The following is a 27,462-nucleotide window of genomic DNA, read 5'->3' on the forward strand; positions in this document are numbered from 1 at the left end:
ATATAGGAATGTTCTGAGGGTTGTCAGAGTTTCAGGGGGAGTAATTGAAATTATGTTACGAATAACCTCACCCAATATGCTTTCAATAAAATAGCTTCTTCCTATTGGCTATAAAACGTCAGGAGAATTTAAATACCATTACAGAAACAATTATCACTTCAAATCCACCAATGAAGATGACACAATATCAACGGTTACTCTTTATATGATGGGTATGGTAAAATGATATTAACACAGTTAAGTGAGTGTGTGCATATGATTTTAGCAACATTTGAGCAATATCCGCGCATTTGGCGTACGAGGCTACACTACCAGCATTCATAGAGAAATGCTATACAAATGCAAACAATTTGAAATAATGGACATACTGCTTGCTCCTTCACGTGCCCATTCTCATGTTTGTAATCAGGTACGTCAGACACTGATGCTATATGTATATTCCATTCGGCTGAAACTGTAATGTATTAAGAAAACTCATTATTACTTACCAACTACGAGGCAGAATTGAAGCATACTCATGAGAGCGAGAGATATTTTCAAACACTTTATTAAACCAAACAGGATAGGCACACAGATCAAATCAATTCTGTTTGCATTCTAGTGATCCAGTTGTGCCATCAGTGTCCCCTTCGAAGCGTATTTTGTGGCAATGTTTCGGGAATTTGTACACGACTGCACGTCCAGATCATTCAAAGTGAACATTTCCGATACAAATCATTCGAAAACTCCGTAGAAGTATGCCTGATTTCTGACTATGTTGCCCCAAATATCCAAAATGTGAACAATAACATTCCCTATCTCTAGCGTAAAACGCTGTGAGAAGGTCACGGTTGTCTTTTATTCCGGTGGTGACCTTGCCCTTCGTTCGGTCAGATGCCGTCAAGCACGTCTACAGTGATGCAGACAAGTCCATTGAGATTTCCTCTACCACTATCAAACGGGTCTTTTGGCTTGCCGTAATACCACCCCATACCATAACGCTGCCGCCCCCGAACCGATCTTCTTCCATGACACAATGATTGACGTAACGTTCACCTCGACGTCGGTACACTCGAATCTGTCCATCGCTGTGGCTGAGGTGAAAATGAGACTCGTCAGTGAATAGAGCTTGTCCCAACAGCATGGCCGTCCAGCGTAGACGCTGTCTGCACCACTGTGCTTAACGGTGGTTTCCAGTCAAAATGGGACGTCTGGCAGGTCTTCTAGCGATAATCCCTGCACATCTGAGGCAGCGACGTACGGTTTGTGAAGATATTCGTCGAAGGCCAGGGATGCTTCTTGCAGTCACTGTTGCTGGCTGGAATCGGTTTCGTAGGTATGTTGTTCGAATCCAGTTGTCTTATCGATTATTGGTTACACGTGGCCTGCCACCCCGAGGATGGTCCCTGATTGCATTCGTCTGTTGCCAACGTTGCCATAAACACCAAATGTTTGATGTTTTTCTCAGGGGTTGTTCTTATCTACATAATTACATATGTTGTGGTCTTATCTCGACCGTTGATTATCATACATACCTGAAAACAACAAAGATTTTTGGGTCACATCAGTTAATATTTCATAAAACATGGCTGACAAAGATACATCAGCCAATGACGTAAGCGCATTCAATTTGACAGTGCGCTAAGCGGCACAACTCTTCAGAGGACTGGAAGAGTGATTTCCCTTAGACCGTGGACGAGACACTCAACGTGTATTTACTTACACCCTTGAAAACACGGAATATATTACACAGGGGATACAAATTTAACTGAATGCACTTACAATGGGCGAAAAGTACTATATACAACAAATGCATCCTTTTCTGTAGCAGTTGTGTTTTTGTGACTTGATTCCATATACATACTACACTATTGAAAACCAAACTTGTTTGAAAAATACACTAAAATATTGATGTCACATGAACTTTTGTTGTTGAGTATATATGAATTGTAAATAAGTTCAATAATTCATCGATGAAGAACATACACGTCAGACATTCTGAATTTATGTAAAATCTGTCATGAATAGCAAAAGTAACATTCTTATTTTTCATATATTATTAATTAATTAATTGATTGATTAATTAGCTGATACACAGTGGATATATATTGAAAAAACACTATCTGAAAATATAATTTATTATTCTTATTCCATGTAGTCTTCACAATCTTCGTCCTTTCCTTCCTGAAAAAGTGATCACAAAATCTTTTTTTTACAGGAGAGGGGGCCACTGGTGAGTCGTCTCAGGTGCTGCAATTCACTGTTCAGAGAAGCGTTCCCTGGGAAACCGCTGATCGCCAGTTCGAATCGAGGTTCGTCCAGTTTATTGTTTGTAGATTTGTCAGCACCACAATCGTGCCCTTGGGTTTTACCAGTGGTAGGGTGAAAACCAGTTAATAACTGTATCACTTAGGGCTTTTCTCCAACATCAAGCTGACAAGCTGTGATATAACTGCAATACAAGGAGGCAATAAACCAAACTCTCTCTTATAGCAACAAACTGTATACATGTAGGATATAAATACGAAACGCTCCCAAGATACATGTTAAACAAATGATCTTATGACAATCACTGGTCGTTCTGTTATACGAAAGTATTGTCAATGTTTATTTTAATTATCATAATGATTATGTCAATTAATATAAAGAAAAAAATATGGTTGTGTTTTTTGTATTACAATATTTTCATAAAAGATGGGTAGGAGATTTCTCCTTTTGAATATCAAACTCACAATTCCAAAATTACGACGGTATCAATGCAAGAAGAAATATGTTATCATCCTTGCCATTTCGTCAAAGTAAGTATGTTTTCTGGGACCTTTTTTAAACTGTGCGAGGTGCGGTGTAGGGAGGTACGTGTGACGTAGTATCTGACCACTGTTTGTTTGCGCTGCAGGCTATGCACGTTTGCAGACAACTATAGACAGGAGTCAAGATTAAGATATTCGTACCTCAACCGTTGAAGATTTCGATCTTTGTCAGATGGCGGTCTTCGATCCAAGCCGGTTTGTGAAAGAGGAATAGGACTGAGGTATAGCAATTGTAAAGTTGACTGTAAGCGCTAAAGATCAACAGCAACTAAGATTGTTTGGTACAAGTGGGCCCTGATTTTAATGAAATTGTTCGATATTCAAGCACTAGGGATTTCGCCACTGAATTCCGTGGGTCGACACCTTTAACAAACTGTGACCAGATATATTGCTTGCTTCTCTTGCATCTCCATCAGGTGATATAGCGTTAGATAGATATTCGTTTGTGAGATCACGTGATAAGCGTCACATATGGTGTTTCAATATTACTTATATAGTAATATCTGCGCATTGCATTGAAGTCAGTTATTGTATCACATCACTGACTCGCAAACATGACATCCCTGACGCTTGTGTTGCTGTTGACCATTACCTGTGTCTTCGTAAGAAGTAAGTATTAAAAGTTGTGGGACACCCAAGTAGATTTTAACAAATTGCATGTAATCATCGGTGACACCTACTTGGTCAGTCCTGATTTGGAGAGGTAAATGTCGAATTGGCCAATCCAGGTAAACGCATGCAGATACTTGACCATGATTCACTGTTTGGTAGGGTTGATTTTAAACATCCCAAAGGGCTCACGATGTCCATGCTTCGTCCAACAAGGACATGTTAATCATTGTAAGCCCTGGTTTTCTGATTTGTGGGTTTAAAGAAATGGTACGATCGACAAACTGTGAGATGTTGGGCAAAGTAAACATGTTACGGTCGGTAACTTGGTTGACATTGTTTCATCGTACCCAATATCGTGACTCGACTCGGTTATTTTGTGCGTCCTTTTGTTATTGTTTGTTGTATAACGCCGTACACAGTAGTATGATGGTTGTCTGGTTATATCGAATCTGGACCAGACAATCCAGTGATTGATGTCATGCGAAAAGGTATGCAAAAGGTATGGAATAGGATAAAATGCATCAACCAAGTCATCAAGTCTGACAACCCGATCTCGTTAGTCGCCTCTTTCGACAAGCATGGGTTGCTGAAGACCAATTCTAACCCGGATCTTCATGGGGGACAGACAAGCATGGGTTGCTGGAGGTTTATTCTGATCCTCTTTTCGGCCCTAGCGTGGGCGACAGATTTTAACGTAGAGGTACTGGTAAATGCACTTACATGTACACCTCCCTCAGCGTGTAGACCATGATTATTCTGGTCAAAGACACTGTTGAACACACAGGTCGTGAGTGCCTTTTTAAAGATCTGCTTCTCAGGTTCCTATTTGTTCCATGGTAATTGGCCAGCATCTTGAAATGACCTGTCGCCATATGTTTTTGTACCTGTGAATGGGTCGTAAAACCAGTGTAGTCACTGTCTAATGACCGTACCGCTTCCCTCTCTCCGTGAAGATCCGGGGTGGAATAGGTCTTCCGCAACCCAAGCTTGCCGTAAAAGGCGACTATGCTTGTCGTAAGAGGCGACTAACGGAATCGGGAGGGAAGAATTGCTGACTTGTTTGATGCATGTCATCATATCATAATTGCGTGGATAGATGCTAATGATGTCAATCGCTGGATTGTCTGGTTCACACTCGATTATTTACACACCGCTGTTATATAGCTGGAATATTGGGTTTTAAACAAAGAACATATCAAAAAGTGCCTGGCGTCGTCACCGTTCAACAAACTCTTTCGGTCGTCGTACTCCAGTGTCTTTACGTTCATTATAAATATTCTCTAGCGCTTAATATTCTCAGACTCCATCTTAAAGTTTTTCCATATCAATAGGCCAGAATGTTGAAATATGTTTGGGTACGTTACTTTGGTACCTGTCACCAGGTCGTAAAACCAGTCTAGTCACGGTCCAGTTAGAGTACTGCTTCCCTCTCTCTCAATTGCCCGGCGTCGTCACCGTTCGGCAAACTCCGACAGACGCCGTACTCCGGTGAATTTAAGTTCATTCTTTGAGGTCAGTCACACATATAGGATTTTTTTTCTGCCGTCCTTGATAGGACCATTCCCGATTAAAATTTGTCAAAATTCTGATCAAGATCCTGCGATTCGTGGCGGGGAATTCACAAACAATCAGATGTTGTTCAGGAAGCGTCCCGATTCAGCCGTTTCCAGCAGAATTCGTCCCATTCTCGCGTAGTCAATCCAAATCTGATCCGATTTCTATTTTCCGCATGGTTACAAAACGACAAAATCTGTTCTGACAGTGTCCCGATTCTCACGAATGCGATCCGACAGAGATCAAACTGTGACCGGACACTGAACCGACAAATACGGTTCGCATTCGGCAAGATCTGGACGCAATCTTGACTCAATCGCCAAGAAACGGCAATAAAACAATTCATGCACGTTCATCACGATCCACAGGACACCGTCGAGACAACATAGGACATTGTTACGATTTTGATCTGATACAGCAGAATCTGTCACGACATAGTCGCGATTGTAATTCGACAAGACAAAATCGGCAGAGTTTACGGAATGTTACGGGATGCACCATACTGTCGGGAGTGCTTGGCCGACCTCTCTGGACCTTTCCCAATCCGTAGGACTCTGTTACGAACGTTTAAGACTGCGTTCAGAAAATGATAGGACATTCTAGATCATTGTGGATAGTAATCCGACTTTTTCACTTTTTGTGTCGGAGCGCTGTCTGATCTCATTCAGGAGCCATAATCGGCACTGTGTGAACCTGGCCTTAGAGAATTAATAACCTTAAAAGAAATTCACTAGGATTTTAATCGCATACATTTATCATGTATGCATTTGTTATATGTTACCTAGTATATCTATGCAAATTTATTAATTTATTGAAATTGTTTTAGTTACTTTGATTTTCACGCAAAAGCGGGATTATCTAGTACTGGTAAATATATTTCGCATGTATCTATGGTCACTGTTTTTAGTTGTAAATCTTCAATGAAACCGTTGGATGGTTCAGGTTCGCTGTTTTCTCCGAGGTCCGCGCACACGTATTGACCCTTGGCGAAATCATTACCTCCAGGTATCGCTAGACCGTCTTACTTACTGGTTAAAGGGCAGTTTTCTGTCTGGTACTGACGTTTTCTATTGGTATTTAGCTAAAACGTATTAGCTAGGTTTTTATATTTACATTTTGTACCTCATTTTCTAAGTAATTCGCCGATAACCAACTTTCCTGTGATTGCTTACTTTGTCAAGTGCCTATTTACTGTTAGGAGTAAAGTTATGTCTTTCAATTATTACTTTATTCTTGTTTAAGGACACCCTGGTCTCAGGAGCACAGCTCCGTGACAGAACCCCTAGAAAATGTTGATCTTTTGATCGCGGAGAACGTGCTTGCTTGTGTTCTACTATCAGTTCCAAACAAGAATTGGTCGCCTCGGAGTCTGTATACTGTGTCTGGGTGATATCAGTTGTCTGGCACTGTAAAATCGCTAAATAAGGCATGGATTTACATCTTAGTATCTGATTTACCACTTGGCCTGTAACCGTAGGTACACTAGAAGTATTATTCCGGCTGTCTTACAGTCAAAAGTCAAGCTAGTATTCACCATCCGATCCATCTGTTGCTTCTTAAGCCCGGATGTTATTAGACCGATTTTTTATGTTCCATTCATATTATCTCTGCGTCGGTGGATAATCGAGACTGGTTATTCTCTGGCGTTGACGTTTTTACTGTTGCCAGTGATGCATTCGTGATAATGAGTTAAACAAGGATTCCGCCAATTAATGCGTGTGTCGTAAGAGGGTAGTGACATGCATGATTGCGTGTCATCGTACCGTATCGGCGCGGATATGACACGGTCGTAGTGCTTGAATATTTGTTTTCTTTCTTAGACTCTTATGGCGGGTCAGCGACGAGGCAGTATGTAGAGCTTGAGACAGACACCCGGTATATCTACCAGTCATTGCAGGAGGTGGATGTGAAGATAAGATCACAAGCCACATCCTTCAAGTTCAAAGTAAAGTATCTTATTTCATCATTCCTCGTCACTTTTCATTATTTCAGAGTCAGAATGCGTCCCCAGTAGGAGGCTTGTCGTGTGAGCAACACAAAAGGAGTATTGGGTGGTTACAGTACATGCTTGCGTTCTTTACATTAATGTTCAGTTCTTTCACACAGGAAAATAAATGTCGCAGAGTTTTTCCACAAACACCAAGAGCTCATTCACCGACATTTTAAGTATTGAGTCACTTGGTATTGGGTTCAAATTGTTGGATTAAGGAGAGCTTTTAAACATATATTGCTTTGGTTTCATAATATTTTAGGCTTGGGGTGTTTTTTTTCTTTTGTTAGAGCCTAGATGTGTTTTTGGTCACTACATCAAAACTATGAAAAGAGTAGACAGTTATTTTCCATCGTGGTTTGAGAACACCCAGCATGCCGAAACCGTAATGTATCTGGCAGCTAATCCTTCTAATTATGATCTATAAAATTTAGATTTCATTACTTCATATAACACGTCCCATTTTAATTCTGGAAACCAAATAGTCCAGAAACTCTACGGTTTTATAGCATTTACTCATTTCTCGCTTTCGTGAGACAAATACCCCAACTTGGGTTTTCACTTTACTGATACTAGGGAGAATTGGATTTTCGCTAACCAGGCACGACACCATACGGGGAGGCCGCGATGTGATTTGTAACATGCTCTCGTGCGGTGCACATAGAAGATTAGCCAACAGAGTGGATTGCACAGAAGATGAAAACTTTTTTATCTTACTTAAAATTGTTGAATTTGGTTTGTTCTGAGCTGTCGGTTTCATTGTAGGGTATACATTGTTATAATGTCAAATACTCCAAAAATATCGTGGCGAATTGTCCTGTTTTCGATCAGAGCTTTCCGGACATCATACGTTTTCTATCATGAATACTTGCACTATAACGGGGGGGCGTCACACAGAAATCAATACTCCAATGATGACTTTTTTAAGATAAAGTTGTCTTTTTTAAGTGAATGATGTGTTTTACAGTTGTTCATGTGAAATTGTTGTATTAATGTCTTATGTTTTAGAAATGGTAAGTAAGTACAAAGGTAAGCTTTTCTCAATATGCTTCAACATGGGAAAAGGGACATTGCATGTTTGTGGCAGTATTGCGGAAGCTATTCCCGATTTTTTAAAAGTACTGATTTAACTCCGAAAATTAACTGCATCCGCCCCCTTTGTTTATTTGACTTTTGCCACTGTTACATTTGTTGGTATGAATATTGTCCAAACGGCGCGAAGTTGCAATGCAATGCAATGCAAATGCAATCACACATTTCTGGGGGCTCAGCCTAATATCGTTTACAAAGTCAACAAACTACGACCGTAAATGTAATGTACAACAAACGCAAGAAAATTAAACAAAATTATTACAAATACAAATGATAAGAAGTCGAATATGAATACTTATACCTGCACCTTTTAGAACAGAAAATTGACACATGGACGTATTCAGATTAAATTGATATTTTCTTTACATATGTAAATGATAAAATAAAATATTCAACAGTGTGATACTCTGGCTAATGCGCAAAGAAGCCAGTCCCAATGAATGTGAACAGCATGCCGATGTTATACAAAGCAATCATATAATATATCGCAACTGATAGTTCTTAACAATCAGGCCATCAACATAATGACGGCATCAGTGGGCACATCGTGGTATTTGAAGATAAAAAATGATAACTTCATACTTCATACTTATATTTGCACAGTAATTGAGTTTATGCTTTCATTTGCAGGTTCAAGATATTGAATGAGATATATTGTATATGATTAATATCGATGAGAGAACAACAGTATCTCTCATTTCGTATTTCGAACACTAAATGAACCCCCGTATCGTACCATTTCTAGGAAAAGAGTGAACAGTTTGGTAACAACTGTTTGGTTTCGCGAGTTTAATAAAACATTGTATTACACGGAGGCTCGTTTCGTATTTTATTGCTCGCCTCTTTAATGCAAACCAAATTATCGCAGAGAATTCCAAGCTTGTTTTTCTGCGTGTGGTACATTTATTTAATGTTTACTAAATTAGGTATTAATTTATCGTCCCACAAGAATTAATAGAATTACACATGCCAGCAGTCTAGGAAGTTATACACGGCATTTTGACAATGAACAAAAAGAAGAAGAAGAATAGTTTATTGAAGTGTCACTATTTAAACAACCAACCATTTGGGCTTACGAGACAAAATACACATTCACACCCCCATAGAAGTACCACGAACACATACTTCCACCAACCCACCCACATATATTACGTTCCACAACACACCACTTCAGCATTCCATACTCGGTATTGACCCATGACAGATCCTTCTTTATGTCAGGGATGGGTTTTTGGATGGCGGTCAACGGACACGTCTTGCCTTAGGGAAGGCTGCTGTACTGTCCAGCTTCTTCGTGTTAGGGATGGGTTTTGGGATGGTGGTCAACGGACACGTCTTGCCTTAGGGAAGGCTGCTGTACTGTCCAGCTTCTTCATGTATGTGTCAACTGCGAGCCTCTTCGCCATCTGCAGTTCAGTCGACTCGCAGTTCTTTGGCCGTACTGTAAACATCTTTATGCCGTCTTCATCATAGTTACTTTCCTCGGAGGACATCAACTGAGCTATCTTTAATGCGTCCCCGTACCTCCGTTTCTTCTGGGCGGGAAGGTCGCGATGGCGTATCCCGAGGACTCGGTTACGACTCTTCTGAAGAAAAACAACAACTTTATTTACAATTGCATTTCAAATTTATAATGCATATGCATGTATATCCATGTATATGCTCATGAGCAAAGGAGGAAAATATGTGAAAATCAAATTCAAATTTATTCCGATAACCCTGAAGTAACGTGCCAGTATTATAGCATGATTAGTGTTTGAGAACAACATTATTTGTGAATTGCAGGTGCTACCGGTAGTGTTGGGTATGCTTACCCCTTTTGAAAATTCACTCTTTGTAATTCGACATCAATCGGATTACACCACACTCAAAGTAAACAATCTCATTAGTCTAGTTAACCTGCAGTATAATGTATCACTTAGCACTGCCTTAACGAGGATTAATCCCTTGTCAGTTGTTGGTGAGTGATCAATTAATGTCTAGAGAAAGGGATTAGCCTTAGTCACAATAAATTAACATTCCACACTGCAACACAAGATATTATCGATCGTTATACCTTTATAAGAAAGTAAGAAATATAAAGATTGAATGATACATAAAGGGCCGTGACTCCCTGGGACACAAATATTGGTTACTAGCATTGTATTGTGAGCAGCCGGAATCGTAAATAATATGTTATAACATATGTTATATTTGGTATAACACTTTCTTAGTAAAGTACAGATTCTAGTACTTTTTTGGATTGAGTCCCGTCCGGGATTCGAACTCACAAGTGCTAGGGTGAGGCAACTAATCGCCAGCACACAACGTCAGCGATCTAACCCACTCAACCTAAGTTACTAAGAAAGTGTTATACCAAATATAACATATGTTACATTCGACCACTTTCTAAATGGCATTGTGTATTCATAGCTTTCGGCCATGGGAGCCGTGCCAATTTACACTTGTCTGGGGGGTACTCAAAGTACGTGATCTAGACTACCACTTGTCGGACTTTCATTTTTGTGGAAGCCTCGGTGGCTGAGTGGGTTAGATCGCTGACTTTGTGTGCTGGCGATTAGGTGCCTCACCCTGGCAGGTGTGGGTCGAATCCCGGACGGGACTCAATCCAAAAAAGTAAGTATAAACTTTCTGGGATTAATTCTTGTTCGTGGAACAATTATCCAAAATATGGGCAATATATGCTTGTACATAACTTCTAACGATTTATGTGAAAGGAGTTATTTAACTAAGTGAGTGAGTATGGTTCACGGTGGTGGACACCAGAAAGGTATTTAAGACTTCTAATTCAATTAATCATAGGGCTTACCTTTTTAACTCTAACGTCAACATCAGAATCTGACTGACATATTATTCCCAAAGTCATAAATATTAATTCCTTTCATTTTAAGATTAGGTTTTGCACTTGGGAAGAATTTAACGTGAAATTGAAAAGTTTTTGTTTTCTCTGGATTCAATTTTACTTACTTTCATCCATTTGGTAATTTTCTCCAAATCGGCATTAATATTTTACGCAATAGTATTTGGAATTGTCCATTTGGGGAATTGTCTGGCCCCCACCGCAAACACAGTAAACTGAAATTCCAATTTGAATATTATGTACAATAGTTTGTTGGCTCGACATGCAAGACTCCATAATTTTAGTTACAATGTAAAAGTCATAGTAATATTAAATTATATTTAAAAAGAAGTCATCAATGTATTTGACATGAAAGAGGAAGCGACACACATTGTATTTTATAATAATGCACAATTTTGAATGCTTTAATCCTGTTGCATTAAACAAATACTGGATTTGATGTTGGCATATCATGAATCAATATGTGTCTAGTCTTCCAAATGCTCTATTGCGGACACATAGTGTCAGGGCTCATGATTGCCATATCTATGAATGAATGAAAACATATATTCATTAATAAACTTACCTGAGCTCATTGTGTGTTCTGAAGACAAATCGCTGTAAGGGATCCTGCACGGCTTCGTTCACGTTCACCCTCAAATGTACGATGGAAATATCTGCGATTGTACCTACCTACCTACCTACCTACCTACCTACCTACCTACCTACCTACCTACCTACATGTACCTACCTACATGTACCTACCTACCTACCTACCAACCAATAGTGAATTTTGAGATTTGGAATAGATGCCTATGGGGTTGGGGAGGAGAACTAAGGGAGCTGGGTATGGTGGATGTTTGTTTGTTTATGTGATTTTGATTTGGTAGGTTGTTGTGTTTTTAGATGCGTTTTATTAGTTCCGTTTTTATTAAGAATACGCCTAAGGCCTTGAAGTTTTCTAGTTTATTTTGTGGGTTTATAATTGCTTCTAGAGAGCCTTGTTTAGATTGAGGGTGGTTTGTGATGCGGTTCGATGTGTTAGGTAGTGTGTGCAGTGGATGAGTGCGTGTTCTGGGGTTTCTGGTTGTTTGCAATGTGGGCAGTTACCTGTAGTGTGTTTTTATAATTTTGTTTAGGTGGTTATTTAGGTTGGTGTGTCCTGTTTGGAGTTTAGTGATTACTCTGTCGATTTTTTTTGATGGATGGAGAATTTTTGGTTTGGTTAGTGGTTTGCTGAGTACTTTTTTGATATGGCTATTTGAGTTTAGAGATAGGTTATGCCATTTTGTGATTTTTTGCTTGTTTACACTTTTAATTTCTGATTTTGAGATGGGTAAGTTTAAGCTTATTTCACGGATTAGCTGCTTTATCGGCGTTTTCATTACCGTATATTCCTACGTGGGCGGGTATCCACAAGAAGATTATTTGTTTGCCTGCCTTAGTTAGGTCGTTGGAGCTTTTAAGTATTTGATTTATTAATTTAGGTCGGTTTTTGGTATTTTTGTTTTGGAGGGCTTGCAGTCCACTTAGGGAGTCGGTAAGTATTAGGATTTTTTAAGGTTTTTGGATTCTTGATTATGGAGGGCTGAGGCCATGCCCATTAGTTCTGCCGTGAATTATGATTGGTTGTTTGGGAGTCGGAAGGATTGTGTGGTTTTAGTTGGTTGTGTGGTATGGACTCCGAAACGTGTGTGTTTGGAGGTCGGATCTGAGGATCCGTCCGTGTAAATGTGACACCAATTTGGCCAATTTTCGTGTATGTATGCTAGTGTGGTAGTTTTAGCTATGTTTCGGTCGGTTTGTTTATTTATTTGGCTAGCTAGTGGTGTGTCTATTTAGGGTATTTTAAGTTTAGGGGTGAAGATATTCAATTGTTTGCAGTTTTGTTTAAGATTTTTAGTAGTTGGTTATTCTTTGGGATATTGGGGTAAGTAAGGGGTGTTTACGAGCTAGAGCTTAGTTTTTGGGGCTGATGTTTTGGTTTATTAAGTTTTGGATGAGAGAGTTTGATTGGGACGCGGACCAGAAATTTAAGCTTAGCTGTTCCCTGCATAGACTTAGTGGCATTTCTCCTGTTAAGGCCTGAAGTGAGGTGTAGGAGGTGCCATGTTGGGTGCGTGTAATTAGTTTGAGAGCCTGATATTGTATTATGTCAAGTTTTTTAGATAGAGAGTTGTTTAGGGTGTTGTATATGGCACAGCCGTAGTCTAGTTTTCATCTAATTAGTGATATGTAGAGAGAGAGGAGGGTATCTTTGGAGGCTCCCCAGTTAGAGCCAGTTAGGCATCTTAAGGGTGTTTAGGTCTTTACTGCATTTAGTTGTTAGGTTTTGGATGTGAGCATCCCAGGTGAGATGTTCATCGAAAATAAGTCCTAAGAATTTGGTTTGTTTTTGAAATTTGATTGTTTAGCTGTAGGATTGAGGAGGCGGGTTTCATGTTTTTATGTTTGAATACTATTACTGTTGTTTTTTTCTGAGTTCAGGGAGAAGTCCCATTTATCAGCCCATTGTTTTATTATATTAAGAAATGTTTGGACCATTTTCATGCTTTTAGTGCGGATCCAGATGGCTCAATCATCTGCGAATTTTGATGTGTTTACTTTAGGGGATAGGCCCTCGAATAGATCGTTTATCATTATATTGAAGAGGGTGGGGCTGAGGATACTGCCCTGTGGAGTGCCATTTTCTAGGGGACATTGGTCCGATAGAGTTTGGTCTATACCCACGGTTATTTTACGATTGTTTAGGAAGTCCTGGATGTAGTTTATTATCTGACCTTTAAACATATTTTTTTAAGTTTTTGTACTAGCCCATCGTGCCATACCATGTCGAAAGCTTTAGAGAAGTCTAAGAAGATGCCTGTGGTATATTGTTTATTTAGTTGTCCTGTCTTAATATCTTGTTCTAGTCGGGCGAGGTTATCTAGGGTTGAGCGGCTAGGAGTGAATCCGCTTTGATCTGGGTTTATGATGTTGTTTTGGGTTAAGTAATGTTGTAATCTGTTTTTAGCCATTGATTCCATTACTTTACATAAGTTTGAAGTTAGGGATATTGGTCTATATGAGTTAGCTTGATTAGCTGGTTTATTAGGTTTAGCGATTGGTATGACTAGGGCCTGTTTCCAGGGAGTAGGAACCTGTCCGTTTAGGTAGATGAGATTGTATAGTTTGAGTAGTGCCTGGAGTAGTTTTAGGGGGAGTTTTTTAATTATTTGGTAAGAGGTTAGGTCTAATCCTGGGACAGTGCCCTTTTTCCTGTTTTGGATTACGTAGAGGAGCTCCTCCATTGTGTAGGGTTGATTTATTTCTAGATTGTTATTGTTTGGTTCTTTTGTGGGTTTGTTTTCTGTTTTAAGTTTATCTTGGAATTTTTGACTGAAGTTGGTGTTACTGCTAACGGCCGAAAAGTGGTTGGCGAGATTATTTGCTTTTTGGGCGGGGTTGGTTCAGTTGTCAATGTTAGGGTTTTTTATGTCGTTTTAAGCCTCTGATGGCGTGAATTTTGCGCCAGACCATTCTGGCATCTGTACGGTTATTTATACCTTCGCAGATTTTTTTTCCAGTCTCTACTTTTGGCTATTTGGACTAGTTTTTTAACCTTGTGGTTTAGTTCATGGGCTATGTTTAAATATTTGTAGTCGCGTTTTGCTTTATTGAAGGCTGATTTACGTTTTCGTCTAGTCTGTTCTGTTTCCTCATTCCAGCATGGTACCGTCGGTTTGCCTGTCTTAGATGTTTTGAAGGGGATGGAGGTTTTGGCTGCGTTTATTATATAGTCTGTTAGGTTTTTACAATAGGTTTCTGGATCATTATTTTCTATTTCGTTTAAGTTAGCTTCGTTGCAGATATCTTGGAATTGGTCCCAGTTAGCTTTATTGTAATGGAATTTTGGTTCTTGGTTTTCTGTTTGGATTGGTACGTTTGTATTTCCTATGGTTATGTTTATGGGGAAGTGGTCACTACCTAGCGGGACGTCGTGCACTTCCCATTGAGTACTTTGGGCTAGATCTGCAGTGCATATGGTTAGGTCGATAGACGACATGTTTTGGTTTATCTTATCGTACCTCGTGGGTTGGTTGCTATTAAGGAGTACTAGGTCGTTTGTTACTATCCACTCGGAGATTAATTTGCCATGATTATCTATTTTATCATCTATGCTCCATGTAGGATGGTGAGCGTTAAAGTCTCCTAGGAATATAGTAGATTTATCGCTTATTTGGAGTAGTTTGTTTAGATCCTCAGGTTGGACTTTTTGTTCCGCCCAGTGGTAAATATTTATGATGTTTATGTTTCGGATATTTAATGTGATTTTAATGCCGTTGGCTTCTAGGTTTGGCGTGTCTATTTTTATTTCTTCGTAATTTATATCTTCCCTGATAAATATGATTAGTCCTCCTGCGGCGCTTCTTGTTTTCGGTTCAGCTCTGTCAGTTCTAACTGAGTTGTATTTAGGTAGTGTGAATTTGGATTTTTTTGAGAATTTGGTTTCCTGTATACAAGCAATGTGAGGGCCTTTATTTAGTTTAAATTTAGTTTTTAGTTCATGGCCTTGGGAGGTGAGTCCGTTGGCGTTCCACTGAAAAATATTTAGTCCTTCCATTATTGGGTTCGGGTGATTTAGTTTTTAGTTTTTATTTCATTTGGTGAGTTCTTTTAGATGGAGGTTAAAGAGGAAGAAGGGAAGATCGGTTAATTTTAGATTGAAAGCTACTTTGTGGAAGGATTTCATGCTAGCTTTTGGTGAGTTTTGACTATGCATGTATGCTAGGAGTAAGGTGGGGTTATTTGGGTTTTGGGTGTTGGCTGGTTGGGGAGTTTGGTTTGTTTTAGTTGGAGTAGTGTCTATTGTTTCCTCAGTAGTGGAGAAATCTTCGTCATCGGTTAGATTAGGTTTAGCTGATTGAGTTTCCATGGGGGAGGCATGTGATGTGGAGGATTGTGAAGGTGTTGGCGGGATGGGTGTAGCTGATGATTTCTTAGTGTTTGTGTTTTGTTGTTGTGCTTGCTTGTGGGAGAGTGTTGTTGCCATATGGGTTGTAGGGTGCTTGGATGAGGGTCGTGTTGTGGTGGTCATTTTGAGGTTTGTTTTGCATGCGGGGGTTGATGTTTTGGCTATGAGAGATGTGGGGGGGTTCGTGGTTGGTTGAGTGGCTGCTTGTGTGTGTGAGGTGGGTGCGGTTTCTCGGTAGGGGCCCCAGACAGAGCTGTCGGTTATGGGTGTGGTGTTTGTTTGTGGGATGGTATTTGGGTGTGGTGTAGGGAGGAGTGGTTTAGGTGTAGCAAATTTTCGTGTTTGGATTTTAGCCGTGTCTATGTTTATGTGTTTGTTGGCCTGCTGGGTGAGTGTGTGTCTATATGGGCATTGGTTTGAAAGTGAAGTGTGTTGGGTGGATTTGCAGTGGATGCACCAGAGTGTGCATGTGCCTGGGCAGTCTGTTTGTGCGCATGTTTTACATTTAGTTTTACGGTATGTGCATTGGGAGGCAGTTTGGTTGTATTTGAGGCACTTTGAACATTGCTTAACCTGCTTTATATAGGGTTTGACTTCTAAGTTGGTGTGGGCTCCGAAGGATATGTGTTTGGGGGCTACAGGGAATTTAGCAGTCTTTTTGAAGTTGATTATGACAATGGAGGTTGGGACCGTTTTTCCGTTTCTAGTCGAGGTTATTCTACGCGTGCTGGTGATAAGGGGTTGAGGGTTTTGGTCTTGGTTTATGTTAGCTTCTAGAGAGTATAATTGTAAGTCCTCAGTTGTTTCCCTTGGGTTAACCCTAATTACGCCTCGTGTATATTGTTGCCAATTAGGTGTTTGTTTGATTACCGTGACGTGGAATATTTGAGTTATTTTATTTGCTGCGTTGTAAGATTCTCGGTTAGTGAAGATTATCTGGTATCCTTTGTTGGCTTTTTTAATTTTGTTTTAATTTATTTTTTCTCGTTTAAACCAAAGTCCTATTTATCTGCCGAAAGTTCTAGTGAGAGAGTGGTGCCTGAGCCTGCTGAGAAGAAGTAGAGGGCGAAGGTGGTGAGGAAGGCGACCGGTGAGGGTGTGGGCGATGGAGGTGGAGTGGATGTGTCGAGTTTGCGTTTTTTTGGTGTTTTGAGGTGGCGAGTTAGCTGGTTTGGTGGGGGTGGTGTGTGTCGTGTTTTCGCCATACTCGGTCGAGACGATGTTTCGAGTGACCTCCCGGAAGTGTTGTGCTCTTCAGCAGGAGTGGGTGAGTAAGGAGCTGGAATGTCTGCGTGTGTGACGTTGCGGGTGTCAGTCATGTTGTTTGGGTGTTGTGTTGGAGAGTTGGAGAGCGTGTGTTGTGGTGAGTGGTGGTGGAGGAAGTATTGTATTCCAAACAGATTCCGAAAATATCCTATGGCTTAAATTCGAAACATGTTGTGAAACTTTATTCCTTGCACTCATATATTACTCTCCACCTAACTCTAGTGTTTACTCTCTTGAAAATATCTTTGACACACTTGATAATGATATCAGCAATTTAAAAACTGATTCCCCAAATTGTCATATCTATATTATGGGAGACTTCAATGCCCGGACAGGTTGTGCTCATGATTATATTATACATCTGCGGTCTAATCTCATACCCAATTATTATCACATGTTTCCAAGTCGTGAAAAAATGTTCTTATTATTCAGCTTGACTAATCAAAGTATTTGCAACAATTTAGCAAAATATGTATTTCTTGCTGGTAAGAAACGTAATTCCATTTTCAAGGGAATACCTGTGTCATATAATTAACTCCAATATTAACAGTTTGAATACTGCATTGTAAATCTTATAATTCAGCGCTCTGTAACATTTGTATGCCATCATGCTCTGCACGTATATAATGGGCCGGTGGCCTCATTACCTGAATAAAAGCATCAACATCAACATCTGAGATAGCTTGGTCTTCTCAGATTTCTCAATCTTCTTGATGATCTCGATGAACCTGTAGAAATTAGGATGACGATGATTCAGTGATGCATTGCGGCGACTGTGAAAACCCTCCAGGTTGTTGTTAGTCCTTGGGCCGAATGTCTGGTGATGGTTCCACAGCGAAAGAGGGAATCTAGCTTCATAATCCACCCAGTTTGTGACTATGTAGTCGTTGAATTCGTCAGCATTGGGTACATCGGGAGACTGGTTCATGGAGTCAATCCATGCATCCTAAACCTGTTGCAGAGGAAGCAGAGGCAAGGCAGCAGCTCGTCGAATTCACTGTTCCACAAGGGGGTTATCTCAGTATCCAACAGCAAGACCAAGCTCCTGTGTTTTCCGCCAAATCGCCTGGGTAAAGTGGAAGAAACACACCTTGAAGTCTGAACCTTGAAACTCTGCCCGGAGGGCTCTAATGGCAGCAACTTCAAAGTCCACCTGGAATGTCTCTGACCACGCCCCATGATGACCGGTACTTGCGTACCTTGCACCTCCGAAATCGCTTCCTGACAGTGACGTTATCGGCGACAAATGCCTTAGGTCACAGGGTTAGTCGACAGACAGTGGCCAGGAGACTCAGGGCCCATGGATTCGGGGCTTTTAGACCATACAGAGGACAGCTATTGACAGCGCAACATCGTCGTCTGCGATTGAGATAGGCCCGGACTATACGACGTTGGCAACGACGTGACTGGCAGGGGGTTGTCTTCACTGACGAAAGTCGATTCTGTATGTTTAGGGCTGATGGAAGACAACGTGTTTACCGCCGAAGGGGTGAACGAACGGCGGCGTGTTCCGTGCAGGAGGTCGTACCATATGGTGAAGGGAGTGTCATGGTGTGGGAAGGGATCTGTGGGCAGGAGAGGACACTGCTGGTCATCGTTGACGGAAACTTGACAGGTCAGCGGTACATGGATAACATTCTTCGCCAAGTTGTCTTACCATTTCTCCAACAGCAGCCACGTGGTGTCATTTATCAGCATGGCAACGCTAGAGCCCATACAACCAGAATTGTCACTAACTTCCTCGCAGCCAACAACGTCAACGCCTTGCCGTGGCCTGCACGCTCACCCGACATGTCCCCCATAGAACACCTCTGGGACTTGATTGATCGTCGTGTTCGACAATGACCACACTCTCCAGCCATCCAGCAAGAACTGATCTTGGCCCTCCAAAAAGAATGGCGTCAAATCCCACGTGACCTCATCAGACGACTGACTTTTTTCTGTGCGTCGAAGAGTTTTTGCGTGTATTGAGGCATTTGGTGGTCACACACGCTACTAATGACTTGACTAATGAACGTGAGCGATTGTTTATGTACTCTGCCTATTGTCCATGATTTTGAAAGCTCGTGTTTTGTACCACACCCGACTTTGGGGGGCTCTGACGTCATTCTCGGTCGCGGTATGATTGTCACTTTCAGTGTTGATTATGTTGATATATTGATCTTCTCAATACAGTTTACTTCATGCATGTATGTTTTGTTTTGTTTTAGCAAGACTGATTTCAAACTCTGGTAAAGTTTCTTTTGGACGTCAGTTTATTTTAATCATACACAATATATCAAATTTAATATCTTGAAGCTGCCAATGAAAGCATGAACTCAATTACTGTGCAAATATAAGAGTTCAATTTGTATCAGTATAAGTATGAAGTTATCATTTCTTAAATTAAAAAACTACGATGTGCCCACTGAAACCGTTATTATGTTGACGGTCTGATTGTTAACAACCATGAGTTGCAATATGTTATATGATTGCTTTGTATAACATCGGGCCATGGATGCTGTTCACTTTCATGGGTACTGGATTCTTCTTTGCGCAATAACCAGTGTATCTCACAGATTGGTTATTTGTTTTAAATTTAAGCAAGTTTTGTGCCTTGTCGAATTGTAGATGAAGAAACAAACAAACAAAAACAATTCGCATTTACATAAGTAAAGAAAATATCAATTAAATCTGAATACGTCAATGTGTCAATTTCTTGTCCTGTCCTAAAAAGTACAGGTATTAGTATTCATATTCCACTTGTTAATAATTTGTATTTGTAACATTTTTTTTAATTTTCTTGCATCGGTTGTACAATACATTTACAGTCGTAGTCTGTTGACTTTGCAAACGATATTAGGCTGAGCCCCCAGACATTTTTTTAAACATTGCATATTTAGCAATTTCGTGCCGTTTGGACAATATTCATACCAACAAATGTAATAAGTCAGTGGCCAAAGTAAATAAGTCAAATAAACAAAGATTGCGGATGCAGTAAAATTAAATCAGTACCTTTAAAAAATTTGGAATAGCTTCAGCGCACCAGGTCTGGGAGCAATACTGCTACAAACGTGCAATGTCTGACTCTTTTCCCACGTTGAAGCATATTGAGAAAAGCTTACCTTGTACTTACTTACCTTTTGTAAAACATAAGACATTAATTGCAACATATATCCCCGTGTTATGAGTTTTCGGATGCTGAATAAATATTCATGGTGTTTTCATATGAACAACTGTAAAACATCTCATTGACTTATAAAAGACAACGTTATCATAAAAACAAGCCATCATCGGAATATTTCTGTGTGATGCCACACCCCTCGTTATAGTGCAAGTATTCGTGATAGAAAATGTATGATGTCCGAAAACATAAGATCAGACAATAATAATATTGTGTTATGAATAATAATAAAGGCATGTTTAATGCTGAAAGCTCCGATCGAAAACAGGACAATCCGCGACGGTTGTCCGGGAACACGATATTTTTCGGAGTATTTTCTTTTAAATCTTTGATTATATTTTTACGCGGAAGATGATTTTTCCAAGGACTACTGTTTTAAAAAAACGCGATTTTCCGCGTTTCCGTGGATATTTCACTTCATAACAATGTATACCGTTCAATTAAACCGTACAAACCAAATTCAACACTTTTAAGTAATAATGATTAGCTTTCATCCTCTGTGCACTCTGTTGGCTAATCTGCTATGCGCACGAGAGCATGTTACAAATCACATCGCGGCATCGCGGCATCCCGTACAAACCAATCCAAGCTCAGCACAAATCGATTTCAACATATTCAAGTGATTATGATAAAGAAGTCACCTCCAGTGCAATCACCTCCGACTGCTAATCCGCTCTGTAAATTTGACAATAAAGTTTACCCACATACCAAGCACCGCGCCAGGAAAAGTACCAGACGCCTCAATCGCTTACCCGTCAATATCATTGCAAGGAGAGTAAGGACTCCCGCTAACAGTGAGGAGTACTAATTAAACATCCCAATAATGTTACACGCCACTATATCAGTTTTATTTGTAACTTGCTAATAATATAGATCGGCATTTTGCACATACAAAACAATTATAGAACAATACCCTGCAGTTACCCCACAACCCCCACCCCCCCCCCCCCCCCACCCCCCCCCCCCCCCCCACCCCCCCCTTTATAAACATTTACAAAGAAACACAGTGCTTAAAATACTTCATTTTGCACATATACAATGACTATACACAAATACATTACAATTATCTCCCTTTACTAATATATATACTAATTGTATATTTTTGTATATGTCATAAATACAAACTTGTATATTTTGTATATCTCATCATTCCAAACTTGTAAATGCTTTGGATATGCCATCTTTCTAAAGCATATACAAGCTTATATATGTGGATTTTTTTTGCTGTGTACTTGGCATATCAGTTCTCAGTTTTACACCGGTTGTATATCTGAATTTGTATATGGAACAGCATGACAATTACTTGCTAGTCGTCAGTCTACAACACGCATAGCACGGTCAAACAAGCTTGGGCACCGCTTTTGCAAGTTATTTAGTACAATAATGTTTTATTAAAATCTATTTCAATTTGTTTTCACCATTTTCCCTATTCCATTCCATGCATGATTATGTTGCTACATCTTATAGTGCCCATGTTCCCAAGTATTATAAAAACACTTTAATGTTTCTCCTTCCTATTCTAACGTTATAACATTTCAGGTCATTACCATCATCTAATACACAAGAGATGATACCAAGACATATTTTATTCGGTTTTATGGTCTATGCGGTCTTACAATTGAATTTATTAGTCTTTAAATCAGCTGTTAGCTGATATGAGGAAGGTAACATCAAGTTGAATTCCCAGTTGACGTATTTACTCTCTTTTTTTATCAAATATGAGGACTGTATACGACATACTTTAGTCTCTTAACGACGTTTCTACAATTAATATTTTGAATAAGCCGTTAATATGCCAGTTGTGACAGGCCTAGGGATGATGGTATGGTATCTGTAGAAGACAGATTGACAGTCGTTATTACGTGCGTCACTAGGTAATTAGTACGGCATTGACCTTGTTGATTGTTACTATACTTTGAGGATTTTTGTGGCCAGTGGCGGATGTAATTCAAACCCCCTCCACACTGACACCGCACCAAATATATTTCTGTACCGATTACATAACTCTTACGGACAGGGCGGGGTGGTAGTTCACCGGACGACACTGTGTAAATTGGGCAGCTCCTTTGATATCTCCTCCAAACATACTTTTATTGAATGACCTATTAAACGATGATACACATCTCGTTGAATATATCAAGGAACTAATTCATCTTTCATAAACCTTTTGTGTGTCTTTGTGCTTAATATATCCACATATCAACGAAAATATGTAAAACATGTATCCACAAAAAAATATACATGTACAGGCTAGGTATTTGACCACAGCAACACCTGCATAACTGTTTATTCAAGCGTGGTGTGGTAGATCGTAATTGACCGAGAGCAGGTATTGTAGAATCACCTGTGAATAATGCCGACACTGTAATTAGATACAACGTACTAATGAAAATATGAGAATTATCATAAGAAGGCTGTTGTTTTTTATGAACTGTTACCATTTTCATACCAAAAGTGACAATGCATTTAAAAGTCATAATATTCACTCAAGTTTTCCTCAATCGCCTGTAAACATCGCACTGCATATAATTAAATAATTATTTCGAGATCTCGTTAAAATGTGAGATATTCAGCTAGACGTTATGCAATGAAAGACGAATCGGGTTTTTCCCCATTAAAATACGCGCACGTGTACCTGTATATTGCACATCTAGTGTCACTTAATTTCCCAGTGTGATGTATCAACAAGACATAAAATGGGAAATGAAAAAAAAAAAAACTAAACTTTAATTCGTTGGAAAATAACGCCAATGAATTGGTATACACGCGCATGAATTCGTATGATAAACTGTCAAAACGTTTTGAGAGGTAAGGCCGGGTTCATTAAAGATCGTTGCAATATGTAAAAAAGGTGAAATTTGTAAAACTTCTGCAAAGGAAACATCCAACCAAAGGCCCTTTTTAAATAGTAATGTAATTATAATGATATAATATGAAGTATTTTTCACATGATACAATATACTTTGTACACAATTAGTTAATTTTTTAAAGGGATTGACGAAAACATGGGTGAAATATTTTAATAACGCCAAAAATTAGTTGAATTAAGTTAAAATGAGTTGAATCATGAGTCGTGCTTATAATCCCTTAATGTATTTGCGAAATTAAAACTGTTGAGCAAAGGAACATATTCCCGCCCATGGGCCAAACCTTTTTCTCGACCATGGGCGAAATATTTCAATATCGCTATAAAATCGTTGAATTAAGTTAAAATGAGTTAAATTTTGTGTCATGATACTTGAAAGAAATACATATATGTATTTGCCGAACAAAACAAGAGTTTTGAGTAAAGGAAAATATTCTCGCCCTTGGGTCAAACCTTTTTCTCGCCCATGGGCGAAATATTTCAATATCGCTATAAAATCGTTGAATTAAGTTAAAATGAGTCACATTTTGTGTCATGATACTTGAAAGAAATACATTTATGTATTTGCGAAACGAAAAAATGAGTTTTAAGTAAAAGAACATATTCTACCCAGGACCAATCTTCGCCTATGGGCAGGCAGGTGTGCCATTACACAGAGTTAATATTGAGTTTTTGAACAATTTTTTTCAATTTTTCTTCCTTGGTATGTTCCCATGAAAACAGCATGTTTAATTTTGTAAATACCTTTGACCGAGACTGGGCAAAGACCGTAGAGTTTCTGGACTATTGGGTTTCCAGAATTAAAGTGGGACGTGTTATATATATATAACTCTATAAGGCTAAAACAATACTGATGCAACGTTCTAATGTCCTCACCCAGGCATTTGTATGTCTCTGATTACTATTAGGGTGACATGATAATATATGTAAAAATGCTTACAGGTCCAGGCTTCAAATGACGCCCACGTGGCTTTGCTCACCTATGATGGCGAAACGGGACAGAACATGTACGAAATCGTCCTCGGCGGATATCGCAATACGCGATCTATGATCAGAAACAGCAGACAGGGAACCAGCAGGGTCGAAGCATTTCATTATCCTCTCAGTTCCACGGAATTCCGCGACTTCTGGATCAGTTGGGAAGGAGGTGTGATATCGGTGGGCACAGGGACGACTGTTGGCGCAGGACAGTTCATGACCTGGACGGATCCAGCTCCCTATGAGGTCAACTATCTCGCCGTCACAACGGGGTTCGGGTCTTCTGGGTCCTGGCAGTTTGGTAAGGATTAGTACAGAGGAGATAGTATGAGTTGAGTGTCTTTGAGTTGTATTCCAATGATATCATCAATGGAATTGAAAAATAAGAACAAAAAAAGAAATATTTCCATTTAACATAATAAATAACAGCGACAAAACCCATTCCATATTCATAAGAAAACGATTCGATTGAACGATTCCGACCATATCATGAGCATGTGTCTATGAATCATTGTGATGACCCCATGGGTTCGCAAAAAGGTGAGTGTATTTGCCCCACCGCTGGTACCCGTCACATGCAAATGCAATTCAATTGCTTACCTAGGACAACATGGGAACATATAGTACAAGTCACAACAAGAAATTTTATAAGTTCTGCGGAGGACTTAAATGTTGTTACCAAGATCAAACACTTTTTAAGCAAGAGTCGTATGACGCTCTTTGAAATCTTGGTGGAAAGAGCATGCACGATCGTACCTTAAAAGTTGTGAAATGTAGACACCAAAGGCTGTAGCTGCTGGAATATTGCTGGAAAGTTGTCAGTTGACTAATGGAAAGATGAAGTCATTCCTCTTGTCATGAAGGCTTCTTTATTTCTAGCTCAGGTGTTATATCAGTGGAAGGGACTTTGCTATTTAACCGAGGGCTGCTCAAAAGGTTCTTAGCCTTACAAATAAATCCAACAATTGGGAAAGTGTTTTCATTTTATTTTTCAACATAAACTATCTTCTTTTAAATACACTGCTCATATCGATAATGAAGCCTGTCAATTTCAGCCAGGAAGAAGCTTCTGAAACCACCCTTAAAATGAATATCAACTGTAAAAGTGTTTTTAGATATATTTTGGATAATGAAAAGCTTGAACGGTTTAGACAAAATATTTTATCTGACGTTGTTCAAGAATCACTTGACAGTGCATTTACATGTATTGATACAAGCCCAGAATATATTGTAGAGGCATGTTGTCCGGCTTCATCTGACAGGAACAGAAAAACTGGCAAAGTGAGAAATGAAGTAAATAATTGCTTTGACCACAGAATGTTTCAGATCTTTCAATAAATTTAGAAAATGTAAAGATACAGATTATAAGAATAATACAGCTTTATGTAAGACAAGTCAATATCTAATTAAATGTTTTCTGAAGATTTCTGTAGTGAGTACTGAAAATTATATTAATTGTTGAAGTAAAGTCTTGAAGGTTTTGTAATATTCATAACGTGAACTATCCTCTAAAGTGGAATGCAATTCTTGGTAGAACATAATTATAGACCGATTTCGAAATTCTTTAAGAAACATATTTACATTTCCAACTGACTGACACAGCCATATAAAACTAAAACCATGAGAAAATAAAAGATTTCTTCTGTGCGAGTATTTTTTACCATGTAATGGCCATGTATAACCTTGTGTGAGGAATAACCATAATGGTTCTTCTGATACCTTCTATACACAACTCGGAGTGAGGTTATATACTGAATTAGCAACTCAAATTTAAAACTACCGCACCAGTGTAATACAATTCTATCCAGATATAGTTTTCATTTATGTCTTCTGTTATTTGAAGATGATGCATTATTCAGAAACAAATTCAGGAACTACAATATTATGGAAAATAATGTATAATAACGGTAAAAATGGATCAATAAACCCAACTGAAAATGCGATACGATCTTGATAGTCGTATACGACACTGTTACCCTGAACCTGAAACCATTGCACGACTTTTTGTTGGCCTTGCAATGAGAGTGGAATTAACATCCCCCAGACAGGTCATGCGGACTTTTGTTGATCCTACTGGTCTGTAGTATGATGCTGTCATTGAATCCTTCGTTGTTTGACTGGAATATTATATTTTATTTTCAACAGAACATTTTGTTTTGTATTGCATCTATGAAATTTATCTTCCTAGTTTGCTGAACCTTCGCTAACTGAATTATGTATGACTTTCTCTCGTCGCTACATTTTAGGATACTACCAATGTGACGTTAAGTGTTCAGAAACAGACTATGTATTTTTAAGATGTAATCTTATTACCGCTTTTTCCTTCAGATTCCGAGAGCACCTTGTGTAGGAGGGTACCTATAGCAGGTGTTGCAACAGACAATGTCTACCAGTATCAGTCTGTTACAACCCGTGGCGTCGGCTTGATACGAAGAGGTAACTGTATTCCGGCCCTCGTGTTCTGGGTACGAGCCTCTAACAACGCCCAAATTGCCTTGGTCGCCAACGACGGCGACACTGACAATAACATGTACGAGATCGTCATTGGAGGATTTGGCAACACAAAGTCTGTCATCCGAGAAAGTAAGCAGGGCACAAACGAGGCATTTGCTGTTCACAAGCCTCTCTCTCCGGATCAGCATTTACCATTCTGGATAAGCTATGAAGATGGTCGAGTAGCAGTGGGATATGGCGTCACTGTCGGAAGACGGGAGTTCATGTCGTGGACAGACGCAACACCCATCAAAATCAGATACGTCAGCATCACCACGGGATTTGACTCTCATGGACACTGGCTCTTCTGTGAGTATTTGAAAACGTGTTCTAAACAAAAGGGATACGTGTGTATCAACTATGAGAATTAATGTGTGAATATCAAAACGTGTTGTAGGATGTTTTATGCCACATATTATGCATTAAACATAGGATGCTGATATTGCTATAACTCTTATATGAAAGCGCCTTCAACCCATCGAACAATACAATGACCGATTTCACATAAAATGGATCGATTCACAATTTTTGTTACATCAATACAGTGCCTCAAAAAAACATATATATATTGATAAAACAAAAGGCAAACGTTGGGGATCAGGCCATACTTAATACACTTTGAACATTTGTGGGCTGGTGTCAGTAATTCTCAGTATGTAACCCTGAACACAAAGGAATCAACCCAGTAAGTACACATTTTATTGTTTTGTTTTCAGATCAAAGATACATTTAATTGGATGAAGCCCTATTATATTTTGATTTATATTCTTCTTCTTTCTATCGCTAACAGAAACTGTTTCCAATGCTCTCTCTCTCTCTCTCTCTCTCTCTCTCTCTCTCTCTCTCTCTCTCTCTCTCTCATAATA

General features: G+C 39.3%; 1 protein-coding gene across 1 annotated transcript; it reads left to right on the forward strand.

The window, feature by feature from the left end:
* Positions 1-3,309: 3,309 nt before the first annotated feature.
* On the forward strand, positions 3,310-27,462 carry LOC139447774 (uncharacterized). The gene is made up of 5 exons (XM_071229269.1): positions 3,310-3,398; positions 6,776-6,900; positions 24,068-24,404; positions 26,432-26,905; positions 27,313-27,462. Exons 1-5 carry the CDS (start codon positions 3,344-3,346, stop codon positions 27,327-27,329), a joined length of 1,008 nt encoding a protein of 335 aa, XP_071085370.1. The 5' UTR covers positions 3,310-3,343; the 3' UTR covers positions 27,330-27,462.

The sequence above is a fragment of the Haliotis cracherodii genome, unplaced genomic scaffold (genome assembly GCF_022045235.1).
Source record: "Haliotis cracherodii isolate W230 unplaced genomic scaffold, xgHalCrac1.p SCAF_7, whole genome shotgun sequence".
In the NCBI taxonomy this organism is placed as follows: Eukaryota; Metazoa; Mollusca; class Gastropoda; order Lepetellida; family Haliotidae; genus Haliotis; species Haliotis cracherodii.